The sequence below is a fragment of the Corvus moneduloides genome, chromosome 15 (genome assembly GCF_009650955.1).
Source record: "Corvus moneduloides isolate bCorMon1 chromosome 15, bCorMon1.pri, whole genome shotgun sequence".
NCBI lineage: Eukaryota > Metazoa > Chordata > Aves > Passeriformes > Corvidae > Corvus > Corvus moneduloides.
Genome location: NC_045490.1, coordinates 5,584,937 through 5,601,084, shown reverse-complemented (window position 1 = coordinate 5,601,084; position 16,148 = coordinate 5,584,937). Strand labels below are relative to the sequence as shown.

The 16,148-nt window shown below is 43.2% G+C and overlaps 1 protein-coding gene across 1 annotated transcript in view; it reads left to right on the top strand.

The window, feature by feature from the left end:
- Window positions 1–16,148, top strand: part of GALNT10 (polypeptide N-acetylgalactosaminyltransferase 10) — an 82,408-nt gene that overhangs the window by 51,784 nt on the left and 14,476 nt on the right. The window contains exons 5-7 of the mRNA XM_032125383.1: window positions 7,732–7,917; window positions 9,419–9,602; window positions 10,515–10,632. Of these exons, the coding sequence (XP_031981274.1) occupies window positions 7,732–7,917; window positions 9,419–9,602; window positions 10,515–10,632 (488 nt within the window). The remainder of the gene's footprint in view (window positions 1–7,731; window positions 7,918–9,418; window positions 9,603–10,514; window positions 10,633–16,148) is intronic.

Here is a 16,148-nt window from a genome sequence, read left to right as displayed (position 1 = left end):
TTTGAGAAAATTGGAAGCTAAATGCTGCTTCAACTGAAAAATAAAAGTGGATAAACCAAACCACATTCCTTTTCTAGTTTTAATTGTAGTGATATTTTCTTAGTAGAGAGATGCACACCATTCTCTCAGTGTAGCATCAGTTCCTGAGGACCTCTGTTGCCTGTTACCCACAACAGGGATGCACTCGTGAACACAGTAGATTAACTGTGCTGAGCATGGGGAAGCCAAAGCTCCAGATTTAAATGCAGGTACCTTCAGCTGTCAGTCCTGCCCTGTCATCCAGATAAATTGGATGTGTTACTTGAGAATGGTGTTGCCCACAAGATGGCTTAGTTTTGGTATCAGTACAGCTGTGAACAGGCCTGGATTTGTGCTTCAGGATTTAATAGATTTTTTTGACCTTTCTAGCAGATGTCACTGACTTACTGTGATAGCTGCATTTCTCATGAGAAAAGTAAACCAGTGTTGGGAACTGATGGTGAAGAGGTCTAGAAGAAGAGTAAAGTGTGAGCTTATAAAATATACTTCTGGCGTAGCAGATTTTGTTACTGCAAGTCAATCGTGTGTGTTCTCCCTGCAGCTGTATTGGTAACTTTTTCATTTGCCAGATACATTGTTTTCTGTTCTCTGACACAGACTACAAGACAAAATTCCTTCTGCTTTGTCATTCATGGATATTAATGTTTGAGCATCATTGTAGGATTGAAGGATTATCAGTTAATTTTCCAATATTCCAATTTGGCTGCAATGCCAAAGCAAAAACTTTGTAGTTCCCTGTTATTAATTTTAGGCTTCATAGTTGTTCTTCCACACTTAGACACTTGAGATCAGAGCCTGTGGGATCTGAAGGGGTGCATTCCTACCAAATCAAAGCCATTTTCAAGTGGGTTACATCTTGGGCCTAACAGACTGTTCTCTAACAAGACAAAAGTCTGGAGCAGATTTCTCTGTCAATCCTTGTGCTCTTTCTGGAGTATTTCATTTTTTGATGGTTTGCACAGAGCAAATACTTTTAGGCCAAGAAGTTCTTTGCCTCTATCAGCACTATTCATGTACAAAGATAACTCTCTGAGGACTGGCTTGTTTTGGCATCTTCTTTTCTTTTTTTCCCCAGCAAAACTCAGTGACTTTTAAGGCTTTAATCTTGCAGCTTTGATATGATCCAAAATGTTTCAGTAAGAACTGCCTTAACACTTCATTTGCCCACATCTCTTCAAATGGTGGCAAGTTCTGCCTTGCTGTTGGTCGTAGGCTTTAGGTTCATGTCATGGTACACCGTGCAGAGCGTCGCTGGCAGCAGTGGCTGTATCCTGACACAGAGATCCCTGGGCACTGAGTAGGCTTTGGAACAAACTTCTGAGATGCTTTTGCACCCCTGCTTGTCTCTCCAGTGCCCAGAAAGCAGTTGATGGTGTAGGTTCAAGGCAATTAAAGATTTTTGGAGTGTGGGCATTCCCTTGGTTAAATAGCTGGATAGTCAAAGCTACTGGTGTGGCCTTAAGATGAGCGCAGAGATTCCTTGGGCTGAAGGCAGTATTTGGGACAGTAATGCCCTTCCTTGCCAGTCACCATAGCTACATCAAACTTGAGCTGAATATTAAGTGTACTGCAAGGAATTCACCCCTGTTTTGCAGCTACAAAGGCTGCGTAGGCCAAAACCTGCAGCTCTCCAGTGTGTGCGTGCCAGCACAGCAGCTCTGAGGTTAAAAGCAATCAACAGGAAATGACTGAGAGTCACAAAATACCCTCTTTAGATGAGATGTAGTCAACAGAAGAGGGAAAAACCTAAGTGGGTGCTTTAATCTTGATACATATTTAATGAAATGGAAAGGGAGAAGAGTAAGCTAATGAGAATGACTTGACTGTTTCCCCTGGGAGAGATGGGTTCTGGCAGAGGGGGAAAAACTGGTCTTGTGAGTTGGCCAGGAGATCAGTGTGCGGGATGATCTGTACTCCACAGGTTGGCTGCACTGCTCCTGAGGAACAAAAAGTGTTTAAACCTTTACAGCATGAAGGAAAGATAAGTAAATGGATTGGAATTTACAGTTGGAATAGACTCCTTTACAAATCAAACCTTCCTGAGAGATTGAGAGGTTGTGCTGTAACTAAGATGATTACTCCCAGTGTATTTCCCTGCTTGGAAATGCAACCTACTAAACTTTCCTTGGGGTCTGGGTGTATTTAGATGCTAATGCCAATAAGTGTGAATTTTTCCATTTTAAAATCAGACCTTTGTCTCTGCATTCAGTACTAGTATCTCCTGAAGGATACCTGAGCAGGGTTGGGATGAGAAAGTTCCCTTTGCAAGCTGAAGAAGTAGGATGGTACAAGCAGGACAGCAGTTCATGCACCCGTGTTTATCACAGCACAGGCTCACACCAGTGGTTTTTGCCCCACTGACTCACAATCTGGCTTATTTCTTGGGCTCCACACTTCCACTTCTGTGCACTTTATTGTACCTAAAACAGAAGCTTGGGTTTAAACCATTTAGAAAGAGGACAAAACCAGTAAGGTTTTCAGCAAACCCTTTTAATCTTTGTTGAAGTCCAAACGATGCTGTATTATCAAGTTGGGTACACATTCAGCTATTGTCCCATGCACAGAAACCCTTTCCCCCCTGAGATTTTGTTTGTAAAGTTGTGCTGAGACCCAGCACTGATGCAGAATGGGCAGTGGAAACTGGGCCCCCTTCCCTTTTGGAGTCCACCCCAGAACTGTAATCAGTGAAGCAACAAATATTAATTCTCTCCCTTCCCAGACCTTTTCCTCTTTGTAAGATAGATTCAGCTTGGAAAGCTATGATCAGCCTAATCAATTTTCTATTACTGAGACTGGTGCTCATAGTACCATTTGTTAAATCAATTTATTATCCTCCCAACCAACTTCAGTGATCAGAGCGTGAAAACATTGAAAGAAAATTAAAACTAGTGGAAGTGCTGCCTGTTTGGATAACAGCACATTTTGCTGTTTCAAAGGATTACTCATCTGCACCAAAGTTAATTTCAATGATTTAGAATCTTCTATTTCAGGGAGGCCTGGCTTGCACATTGTGATGGATTCAGGAAGAAGTATAATTCGTTCTTAAATTGTTAAACAGCACGTTAGGGCCAAGTAGCCAAGTAAAAATGAATGGATTCATTTGTAATCCTAAACAAGCGTGTCTTAAACAAGCGTGTCTGCGTGTGGGAGGGTAGGGATGGCAGGCTGGGGTAACCTGTAAACAAATGCCAGATGCACAGTAGCACTTCAGGCTTTGGTGTTGGAAAGTAGCCAAAATAACCTGCAGAGAAGGGAAACGGTCCTTTTCTGCCTAAAATGGAATTCTGCAGATCCTCCAGTCCTGTCCTCCCATGCCCTTCAGTGGGAGGGGGAAGTTCCCTGGATTTTCAGAGTGCAGTGGCTCTCCCATCTTCATATCTCTAAGCTTCTGAGTGTAAACTAAAGCAAAGCACCTCAGCAAGTGCCACAATCCTGTAGGGCAGAGGGACTTTTGGAAGGTGTCTGGGAATGTTTCTGATTTCTGCTGCGCTGTTCCTTCTGGATTGGGTTGATGATACACATATGGCAGGGGCACTGGAGCTGCAGATGTGCTGTACAGGGTAAAATTCGGAAACCAAAGCTGATGGTATCATATGAACCATGAAATGTTGCACTGGCGGGACAGGGGAAGTATTTCACTCATAGTTCTTTCTCAGGACATAAATCTCTATAATAATAGTTTCAAGTCATGGCTGGTACTTAAAATTAGTTGGTTTTTTTTTTTTATATGGCAAATATTGGTACTTTCTTCCCTGCCAAATACTGCAGAGCTGTTACAGGGATTATAAGCCATTAAAAGAAAAAAAAAAAAGAGGTCCTTGGACTCTTCTGTCTTCCTCTGGGTTCTGTATATGCTTGGTTTTGAATTTCTTATATGCCTGTTCAGGTGGCAGAGTGCAATGTTGGAATGAAAAGTCAGCTGGATATGAGGAATTGCAGTCTTGGAAAGTCCTTGCCACGCTGCCACCAGACTAGTGGCATCTGAGGGCAGCTCTGCTTGGATGAGGCCAGTAGGAAGAAATACAGTAAGACCACCACGGAAATTTAACCTAGGGGAAAAAAATGCCTTATTTTGGAAAGTTTTGGGCTGTTTCTGTAAAGCAGGCTGCCTGTTGAAGCTTTTCTGCTCTCTTCACACAGCTTTATTTACAGCTCAAAGTAAAGGAAGTGGCAGTTCTTGACTGGGACTGTTAATGTATACACTGTACATCACGTTTATTGCAAAGTGTGTTAGCAAACTACCAGCCTAGTTTTTAATCTGCAGATAATCTTACTCTCATTTATATTTTTGGGCTGTGTTACTTTCTTTGCCCAGCATAGGCACAGCCATTGGAATCCATCCAGTTCACCTAACAACTTTCATTAAAGAAAATAGCCCTTGTAATAAAAATTACTCAGTGTGACAAGATTCTATAATGTATTTTTTTAAAGCTTCATAAAATTTTGTAGCAGTTAATGCCACTTGTTTGGGGTTTTTTTAATTTTCTCTTAAAAGAAAAAAATTTGGCTTAATTGGGACAATATTTGAAATAGAATTAAATAACTATTTTCTGTCCGGGTGCATAGAAGCCAGGCTGTGTGGCAGGAATAGCACAAGGATAAAGAAATAAGAAATCTCCTTGAAAAGCACATTTTACTGACTTTTGTGTCTTGTGAGGTTGCTCAGAAATCTGAGATTCTTCAGTTAGGGAAAGCAGATGCAATAAACTCTGCCCACTTACAGTTCACAATAGGGAAGTCTTAATCTAACAAAATGCAGAGATCAAACATGGATTTTTCTGCAGCAGTTGGGAGGAGCAGCTTACCTGAGCATCATCCCTCTGGCTGCAGGACAGCCCTCAGCAGGTGTGTCCCCTGCAGCAGTGCTGAGGGAGCACTTGCAGCTTTTCCTTGTTCTCCCAGCCATCAGGGACATGATTCCTGATGTGTGAGGCACTTCTTACCAGTGCAGTGAGCAGCAGGCTCCTCACTGCAAGCATGGAATGCTTTGGTATTTTCCTACTATGGAAGTGTAGTAAAGAAGTGCTGAAGAACCAAACCCAGCTTTAGGGAATGCAGTGAGAAGTCAGTGGATTGGGCTCTCTGCTGTCTCTTTGCAGAGTACTTGCCTGAGAAAACTTCATGGCTCCAATACCATCCTTTCCCCTGTTGCACAATAAAAATGGGGAAATCTCAGGTTTTAGCTGCTTGTTCATCCATACATCCAAATCACCCTGTCCTCAGTCAGTGTAGCAGAGCAGCCATCATCATCACAACTGATATGGTCAGTTCAGTGACTGTCTTCACCTTCTGGGGCGTGTGTGAGAGCAGATCCCAGGACAATCTCGTGTTTGGTAGCAGGCTGAGTGTGCCATGCTCTTACCCCTGGAGGAGTCACTTCAGCTGCCTTCAGGTCTCACAACAAATGAAATGGCACCACAAACCAGAACGGTTCAGAAAGGCAGATGATGCTAAAATGGAAATAATGAGCGCACACGTGGAAGACAAACCTCTGGGATCTTTCAGAGTCTCATTTTCTCATGTTAATCAAAGAGCTGAAGAAAGTCTCACTATATTTTCCATCGGTTTGGAGCTTAGGATTTTTTAAGACTTCCCACTGCTTTTTAGGTTTGGCTTGGATAATGTAAGTATTGTGGGGTCTGATCTTCAAAGTGTCTTCTGCTATTACCAATCTCTGGCTATTGTTAGGAAAATCAGACTGAGAGTGTCTGTGTGATGGTTCCCTCCTTTATTATAACGAGCACCAGGAGCCACTCCCGTGTTTATCTTGTCTTGGGCACACTAAGTGAGGTCTGCATCCTGGTTTGGGTTTAGCTGATTTATGCTTGAAGTGAGGATTGTTTGTTCTCTGCAATGAAACAATCTTTTGTGACAGACTAACAATGGCAAGGGATGAGCTCTGATGTTAAACAGTGGTAGCTTTTCTTTCCTTTCTTTTTTTTTTTTCCTTCTCTTCTCGTTTTAAGTCTACCCACTGCCTCAGGAGGAAGGCAGCTGCACTAATAATATGCCTAGTCTCTGTGGAAGGCCCTTATTTGGAAAATCTGTAATTGAGTGGACAAAATTTCTGGTTGCTTGAGAGAATCTATTCAGAGGAGACCTGAAAAGGATGAGGGAAAAGCACACTAGACATCAAGAAGTCCTAAGGGCTCTATTGAGCAGGGAAACCTATGTAGATATTGTGGGACAATTACACTTGTCAGGCAAAACACGAAAAAGGATCTGTGAAAAAAAATTCCTGGGGAATGTTAAACAAAGCTTTGAACAGGGCAAAGAGCTTGCTGGGAATACCTCAAAAGCAAGGAGGTGTATTTGGCTGATATCTGAAGGAAAGCACACGATGGCTGCTTCAAAGAGCAGGCACAGAATGTGTTATGACAGGGCTTCTGACCATTTTCACAGTTGCCAGGTCAGCACAAGGGGGAGAGCTCGTAACTAGCTTAAGTTTATTTGCTCCTTTGCTCTTTTCAGTGAGCTGTTCCAATGCCCAGCCTCCCTGGTGCCCTGTTCAGGGACACTTTCCTGCTGTTGGCCTTTCCAGCCCCTGCCTTTCATGCCTCCTTTGGAAGCTGAGGAAGATGTGCTGTACAGAGTGGAGAGGATGTGTTCGCTACAGAAGGCAAATAACCCTGTGAGGTTATTTGTATTTCAGTGATTGCCTCTAGTCAAGTTTTGTTGTGTGAGATTTTAAGAAGTTACTTGCTTGGATGTAACATACTAAGTTTTGGCTAGTGAGGCTTCTTTCCTGCATCGGTTGCTGATGGCAGTGGGTGGTGTGGGGCATTAATGAACAATTCCTGGCACCCTCTGAATGGGGTTTGCTGTTAAAACTTCAGATGCCTAAAAGATCAACCCATTAGTGATGAGGCCAGCATCAGCTCAGCCTATTTTTAGGGTTTTTTTGCTGCTTCACTCTGATGTAAAGACAGCTGTGTTCCCCTCTCTCTTGATGCAGACCAAACTTTTTATCTCCACTTTGGAACAAGCTGTCCATTGTTTTGATCACTCAGTGATCTTTCTCTGCAGCTCTCTTGTTTGAATTCTTGTTAATCATGGTGACTGCCAGTGTCTGTGTTAATTCAGATGTGGCTCCAGTCCATGTTCAGTAGTGTAAATATTTCCGTATTTAAATGCTAATCTCCTCTGATAAGCATTTAACGAAGCCATCCCCCTACACATTGTGGCTGTGCCTGTCTTGCAGCTTGGAGGGGTGTCTGACTAGGCTTTTTCCTGGTTTTTATTTATGCATGAGTGGATGGTTATGTTGTGTGTTTTGAAGAAACCAAACATAACTTAAATGCCCTGAGTGTGGTTTACTTCTGAAAATAAATTCCCCTGTGTCTCTTCTAAGTTACAGTGGTTTTCCACAAATGTCCAAGAATCCTGGCTCAGGGTCTGCTAGCTGTCTTGTTATTTCTTTTCCTCTTCCTCTGCTGCTTTCTTTCTCATCCTATACTCTTTGTTCCTTTTTTTTTTCTCCTCTGTTTAATTGCTTCTGAGATTTTGGAACATCTTCAAAAAGTCTTGCTTAGGCAGTTATTTTTAGACCTTTAAAAGAAGTCATTTTTACTTCTTTTTTCCTGTTACTGCATCTGTTACCTGTTGAGGCCATACATCTCCTTCTGGTAAAGACAGAACTGCATTTTTAAGAAATGGGTTGTTACAGTGTCCCAATGTCTCCTTTTCATACAGAGCACCTGAAGAAACGCCTGGAAGATTACATGGCCCAGTTCCCGAACGTGCGGATCCTGCGGACCAAGAAGAGGGAAGGGCTGATCAGGACTCGCATGCTGGGGGCCTCCGTGGCCATCGGGGACGTCATCACCTTCCTGGATTCCCACTGCGAGGCCAACGTCAACTGGCTGCCACCTCTCTTAGGTGAGTGGGGAGTTGTTGAAATTATTCCCACCTGTTGTTTTCCCCTCATGCTGTAAGTGGATAAAAGAGACATGGGATGTCATAAAAGGGAGAACAAACCAACCACAAGACTCAAGTGAATTGTTGGCAACTTGTAGTGTTTAACAGAAGATTTTTTCTGTTCTGGAGTCCTGCACTGTGCAGTAACCCTGCCATATGCTTTTGTTAATTAAAGAGCAGAAATCATATTCTTCTGTTTCCTCGTTAAATGAAATCTTAAATAATTTACAGCTTGGTAGAAGAGTAAACTATCACATGGTCATTCAACAGCTTGCAGAGAGGAATGGCTTTATGATACAGAAAAGATCTTTGCATACAGTTTTTGAGTAGCTTTATAACTATATTTAACTTCATAGCCTGTGAGCCTGTGAAAAATACTTCTTGTGAATGAGAGCTGCTGGTGTGTATTTGCAGAACATGAGCACTCTTTTCCAAGGCAGCACTTCATCTTTGAGGAGGTGTCAGTTCTTTTTAAGGATGCCTAATAGCAGGGACAGTGCCGTCTGTTTCTGGTACCTTGTCTGCCTCTGGCTGGTACCAAACTCCTTCACAGCCCTACTGTGAGTGACCTGTCAGAGCTCTCTGAGGTGTGACTTCCTCAAATAGGCTGTGGCAACAATCATCAAGTGGACATTTAAGAAAGAGTCAGATTTTCCCTCAGGATTGATGGATTGTTATCCTGTTGCTTTCACTACAGTTTATATCTGGCAATAGTTTGAAACATTTGCAGCTTTATGAGCCCCAGGGAGGGAGGACAGAACTAGCTCCAACACCATTTAAATGAGAACACAAAGAGGATGCTTTGATTTTTAAAGCACAGAAAGGATTTCTGTGAGATGTGTTTTGGAAGCTGAAACATCATTTTATCGCCTTTGCTCTGAGAGCTAACTTCCAACAAGAGACCGTCTCAGTAATAAAATATTTTTTAAATTCCAGATGTTTATGCAGGAATTAATCCTGTGTTGTATTATTTGGAAGAAAAGGTTGGAGGGGAGGAGGTAGCACTTGCATTTCTTCAGCCTGCTGAGAGTACTTATGCCATTAGTCTGAAACGTTTCCTGCCAGATTCTGGCATGACAGTTAGGGCTGGGTGGTGCCGTGGGTTATTCCCTGGATTTGGATCTGCACAGAAGGGTTCACATCCTGGTCAGTTGTGGAAATGGGGATTGCTGACTGAGTACAAGAAGTCTGGTTTCAGCCTGGCAGTCAGCTCTCTGTGGTAGTGTGGCTGTGTCTTCCCATTCTGCTTCTGGGTGATGGGTGCCTGATGTTTTTCTCTCAATGATTGCAGAAGTAGCAGATAAATTGATATAAATTGGAGCATCTGCTCAGGAGAGAAGCAACAAGGAAGAAAGCTGTGTCGTTCTTGGACAACTTCACATTTTGATGCTCTTTTTTTGTAATTTCATGGTCAAGAGAACCAACTGGTGCAGATTTTCTAACGTGTTTCTCCAATCTTCAGATCGCATTGCCCGAAACCGCAAGACTATCGTTTGTCCTATGATTGATGTTATTGATCATGACCACTTTGGATATGAGACTCAGGCTGGAGACGCAATGCGAGGGGCATTTGACTGGGAGATGTATTACAAGAGGATCCCTATTCCTCCTGAGTTGCAGAAACCTGATCCCAGTGATCCCTTTGAGTAAGTTACTGAAACACAGTGTGCTAAGAGCCAGCTAATGAAATAACACCCGCTGCAGACTTGGTTTACGCCTCAGCATAGCAAAAGCCAGAAGCTGGTGTTAAGCTACTTGCTTTTTTTGGCAGCTGTTTGCTTTGTTGGTTTAAAAGAAATGCATTGTATAGTAGCTGTGAACACTCTCCTTTTCATTGCTGTTTTTTGCCATGTTAATCCCGCAGAAGTTAACATTTCATTTCATTGAAAACTCTAATGTGTAACAATTAACGTGGTCATTTATTACTGAGATCTTTCAAACATAACTTAGTATCCCTAATGCTCTGCCAAAAACAACAAACCAAAGGTGGGTTATGTGTCATTTCCAGGTGGGGGAAGAAGAAAACCTAGCAGAATAATTACAGCAATTTTGATGATTACAGTGCACTGCAGAAGTAAATCTGTGATCAAGTTGTCCTCTGCTGTTGCTGAGGACACTGAGACAGTTCTGCTTTTATACTTCTGCAGTGTTTTAAAAAAACCAACAAAACAAAAATAACCCAAACAAACCCCTTTTTGAGGTCAAACTCAAAGACTTAATCCTACAACTGAGGCAGAGCATCATGTGTGCAGCATACAGGTCCCGTGGGGAGAGGTGGTGTCCTGTGTCCTGTCACTTAATGGTCAACTCCTGCCTGTTTGGAGGAGAGGCATTGGCTGGTTCTGAAGGGAGCCAGGTCTGGTCCTCCTCGTTTGCAAGTGGGAAATCAGTAGATAACACCAAACCAACCAAAACGAACTTTGACAGGGCTGTAAAGGCACCAGGAATACTGGGTGGTGAAAAGAATATTTGTCAAATCTTGCTTTGTTTTTTAAATGTTTAGCTAGAGATCTGTGTCTTTGAATGTTTTGTAATATGGAGTCTGGTTTTTCCTTAAGGTCTCCTGTAATGGCTGGAGGACTGTTTGCAGTCGATAGAAAGTGGTTCTGGGAGCTGGGAGGGTATGATGCAGGTCTGGAGATATGGGGAGGAGAGCAGTATGAAATATCCTTTAAGGTGAGCCATGTTCTCTGGAAATTACTTTTGTTTTGAAAAGTAAGAATTTGTTCTGAGGCACAGAATGTGAATGATCTATCTTGTCCTTGCTTTTGCGTGTGACTAAAGGTGAAAGAGCTGGGAGTAGTAAGGTAGTGCACAGAAGAAACAGTGCTGATGTGAGCAGTCAGCTCTGAGGGTCAGTTTTGGAGCAGGGTTAGCTGGGGTGTCCCTGTTCTGTGGCCACAGCTCCTGATGCATGCACCCTTGGCAGCAAGGGTAAGTCAGCTTGTGTGGAGCTCTTTGACTCTTAGGCTCACCCTGGAAAGATGGTGAAATACTCTCCTCCTTGAGGGAAGGATTCCAGTTCCAGGAGCTCAGTTTGAGTGCCCAGAGAGGAGAACAACTTTGTCTGTAATCAATCCAGCTGACTCCTGGCTGTGAGGAACCCAGGCTAATACTTACCTGGGAAGAAATCTTCAACAACTGGAGTCATAACTGTTGCTGGCAATGACTTTGGATCATTATCTGCCTGGCTTGGGAACAGTTCTGCTACTGACTGATTGGCTGAGCTGGTCAGTCGAGGGCTTTAAGAGTTAGCCAGCTGACCAAAAATGCATACTAAGAGTAACACGCTACTGTAACCCATCAAGACTGCTGGTACCTGTGTTCTGTTGGAATATGGCACTCTGAAATCCAACTTGGGAAACCCAGCAGAATGTCCCAAACCCCTGAAGGCAAGTGGCCTTCTCTTCAGTAGGGGGAATCCTTCCCATAGCCTGGACCAAACTGAGTGAAGGTTTCTGTGTTAAACTCTGTTTGAGGTTTCTTTCAGAGGTTGAATATTTAATTTTACAGGTGTCTGGATGCCACTGACCTCAGCACGGGGCTAAAAGATGGCAGGGGTGCTACTGTAGTGCACAGTTTGGTTTCAGCAGCTAAAACTCTGCACATCTCCCCTGACAAGTCATGGCTGATCTCTTACAAAACAGATTCCTGAATCTCCACGCCTCTGTGCAATTCAAAGGATATCAATCCTCAGCAAGCCCTGTTGCCATACACACACCCCGTGTGCTACTGGGCAGCAAACAGAGGGAGAAAAGACTTTGATTTTGAGACATTCTTTTCTTCCATCATTTTCTCACAAGAACCTCTAAGTCACCTTGGATGTCCCTTGTCCTCTGTAATGGTGGCAGGAAGGGAGGGGTGAGGGCACCCTCTTTGGGGGTGTCACTGTGGTTAGAGCCATTTCATCTTGGTGTTGCATGTAATGAAATTGTGTAAGGCGCTCATTCTCTGTGGGAAGGGGAGGGGCAGCATTCAGCCTCTTCCTCTCTGAAAATGCTGATTTCCAAGAGTGATGACAGTGGCTGGGCAAGCCCTTTGTCTCCAGTGCCACAGCAGACAGTCACACTGCTTGATCTGCAGGAAATAAGACTGCTTCATTCATCTGTTTGCTTATCCCCTCTGAAACACGCTGTGTTTTATTTCAGTCCAGAGATGGTAATTTATGGAGGGATAAATTTGCTTTAATTAATCTCTGCAAAGACCACCTTTTTCCTTTCATTGTGCAACAGAAAAATGAAGTTTTCACTGAAAGAGACTCAGTGTATTTTCAGAAATTAAGATAAATTGATACATTCATCTGTGGCTGATAGATTTAATAATTCTGCTGGAATTGCAAGAATAGAAGGTTTGTTCATAGAATTTATGAAGCTATGACATTTCCTGGTGAGCTTAGAGCTACGTTTTTACCTTTAGAAGCAGACTGAGATTTTGTAGTTAAAGGTGCACTGTCAAATAATTTAAAGCTCTGGCTTTAGGCATGGGGTACCCGCTTTCATATTATTTATTATCTCATGGGAATTCAGATTCTAAGCATGCCAGATTTACAGCCCAGCTTTAACAAAGAATCCGTTCCTGTCCCTGGGTGTTGTGGGTGCAGGTGCTCTTCTGTACTGCTGGTCTGTGATCCATTGCATTGGATCTTGCCTTCTTGAGACTTACCAGGAGTACAGGGATTTTTGGAGGGTTATTTTGTGTTTGGGGTTTTTTTTTTTCCTTGAGCATATTCTTTTTTTGGCCATTCATGGACTGTACTTTGCTGGTTTTGCCTTTATTTTAAAATCCAGGGCTCTGTTGCTGAGAGACTGGAAATAAACAAGTTTATTTAGGAGCCTCTTCCCTTTCTATTTGGAAATCATACATATTTCTGTTATCAGCTGTCTCTGCTTCCTTCTGAGCACAAATTTTCAAGCAAGCCAACAGAGAAAGCATCAGTGTTTAACACCTCAGAAAAAGATTTAACTAGAGGGTGGATCAAACTCTAGAAGCCTTGCACCTTGTATGAAACGTGTACATCAAACATCACTAGGAAACATTGCATGTAGGAGGAACAAAAAAATTTAGGTGAACTTTCTAAGCTTAACTGCTGGTTTGTAGTTTTCTGGGTCTTACCAATCCCTTAAAACAGAAATTTCTAGTTCAGAAATGAAGGAGTTGATCTATCCATTCCGTATTCAAGCAGAAAACAGGCGCTGCTTCCTTCTCTTGACCTGTGTATATCCAGAGCAGCTCAGTGCCTCTAAGGCAGCACTGCTGCAGGTCAGGGTGTGCCTGTTTCAGGTCACCCCAGACACAGCAGGCCGATCACAATCTCCAGTGGTAGTTGCAGGTGAATTCCCAGCTGCTGACCTTGGAGTGTGTTCTTGTATTTTGGGAAAAGAGTGAACAAGCATTCGCAGCTGTCTCTGTGGGGCGTTTGTCACCTTTCCTTTCTGGTGCCTCGTGGTTCCTCTGCTCAGCAGACTTCATTGAGGTGGGGTTTTTTGCTCTTTTGGAGTTACTTCCTTATCTCTCCTCTCTTAAAGTTTTTCCTGGTCTTCCTTATCTTTCTGATTGTGTGAACAAAACTAAATGCTTTACCCAAAGTTACAGTGGGCCTTTCCTCTTCTGAAAACAATTTAATAGCTGCCTACATAACCACTTCTTTTTTTTTTACATAAATGCATTTAATTTCAAGCAGTATGTGTGAAGCATTTAAACTGTTCCTTCCTGCAAGTGCTACTTTGTACAGCACTTATCTACGCTCAGTTTTATTTGAGATGCTGTTGCCTCTTTTCCAGTATTTTTGTGGTTTCTATTCTGTTTGGCTTACGTAATTGTCACTAAACTGCTTCTCACCTCTCTTCCATAAATACATAGTCTCTGATTTTTTTGGTTATGGGGAAACAGAAGAGTAAAAAGGGATGTCTCTTGACTTGTATGGGCATAATTATAGATGTACTTTGTATCTCAGATCTGAGTGGTGTGGTTCCCAGTCCACACTGTACTTGAAGAGCAAAGAATGAGAATCCAGAATGTCCCTCGCTAGGTGATAAATCATTTCAGTTTTAGAAACATTTGTCTTGTAATTTGAAGATTGGAAAGCCTTCATAAAATGCGAAGGACTCGGTGCAAACAAGCCAGATTGGCAGTTGCCCTGGAAAGAGCACTTAAAGGAGAGACAAAAGAGCTGGTCAGTACTTGTGATCTTCACTTCTTGCTTCAGCAATAGGAAAAGAGCCATTGCACTTACTCTGGTGATTGTAGGTCATTGCATTTTTCCGGATCCTTTTCCCAAACCATCAGCATGGATTGCTTCTGATTTCCACAGCACAAAACATGTTACATGTTTTCCAACAAATCCAAGTGCTGCATAGCTCCTCTTCACATGTCTAATGGCTGCATCTCCTTTGCCCCACGCCAGCAGCACGTTTCTGATTCCCATTTTGCCACTGGGCTCTGGCAGGTGCATAGTTCGGGTGCAGCTGCCAAGGGATCCCCTCTGACAGCATTTCTACTTGTGTTGCTGAAGTTAGTGCTGATTGTGAGCCTGCACTGCTTATTCCGGGCACATACTCACGCTACTTTCCAGCAGCTCACGTTTGCCCACACTGGAACAGGCCGGGCATTCTGCTGCTTTTTTTGTGGGCTTTTTTTTTCAGCCAGCACATGCTGCTTAATTCTAAGGCTCTCAGCTGCAGTACAGGGTGGCTTCTCTCTCCCTATCTGGTGATGCACGGATCAGTTTCAGGCCATTGACTTGAATTTTTTGCCTTTGTTCACCCTCTGCTTGGTTCAGGTTCCTGAGCAGCCTCCCACCAAGCAGCAGCAGGGAAGTGCTCCCCTCCAGTCCCTGAAATGTGATTATTAGAAAGTGCTGTCATTACTCTCAAATGCTCCAGACGGCGAGGAGGGGCTGTACTGGTGTGTGGTGTGTGAGAGGTGCTGTGCAAGCACACGGATCCCAGTGCCTCACGAGCTACCTTAATCTCTCAGAGAGCACCAAGTCCCAGCAGTAGGAGCAGCTGATACTTCCAGTATAGAGGATTACAATTTTCCTGAATTATTGCTCTTGCTTTCATCCTCTCAGCTACTTTGTTATGCAGAGAACCCCCTTGACTTATCCTCTGCGTCCTTTTCTTCCCACCTTTCAGTGTGTGCTCACACAACCAGCCAGCTGCTCTCTGTTGGTCCATCCCATGGTCTTCAATTCTGTTGTGTCTTGCAGAAGCAGCTTTATTTTCAAGGCTTAACTATCCTTTGTGTTTTTTCCCTCTCTTGGGAAGCATTGGCTCACTATGGTGCAGTCATTGGAAACCATAAACCTTGTATACTCAGGTAATTTGTGTTCACACACCAACTGCAGCATTGTATTGTGTGTTTGAGAGGAGAGGTTCAGCTGTCTTACCTGACATTGTTTTCTGAAATTGCAGAAAGGGAATTGGATCAGCATAACATTCCCATGTAGAGAATAGGTGGCATATTATCTGCTGCTTTCATAGCATACTGACTGAATCGAAGGCTCTGGAGTTGCTTTATGAATATGGAGTTACAGCTCTCCAGGCCTCTGGGAAGAGGGAAGCAATATCACCAGTGTTATTTTATTTCCCTTGTGTAGTTTTTATTATTAGGGTGAGATTGTGGCCTTAGCTAAATCTGCTCAGTGTGCCCGTTGACCTCAGCATAGCCAGGTTTTCTCTTAATTCTAGCAGATCTGCCAGCTGCTGGATTCCAAGCCCAAAATGAAGATTGGCGAAATTGTGCCTGAGGAGGAAGAGAAATTTCCTGTTCTCTCTTGATGAGATCTGATTAGATTATTGTAAGAAGCACTGTCTTCCTGACCAGCTTTAATTCTTGTTCTTACGGCATAAATGGCTGTTTGAAATCAGGTGCAAGTTCAGGCTCTGACGTTTTCTGTCATGTCAGCCAGGGAGTGAGGCATGATCTGTAAAACACCCAGAAGAAACTGGCTCCTGTGGCCTAAGGAGAAGGCAGTAAGTGGCAGTCATTGTTGTGGGGAAGGCACAAGGTTGTGGCCGTTTCAGCTGTCTGACAGCGCGGTATTTTTAGCAGTGTACGTTCTGGTGTGTCATGCCTGGGAACTGTACTCTGCTTTAAAAACAACCAAATATCAGTAACTGAGTGGAAGTGTTCCCTCAGCTAGCACACAGCTATTTTGGGTTTGCTTCCCTTGCAGTTACTCCTTGACAGAC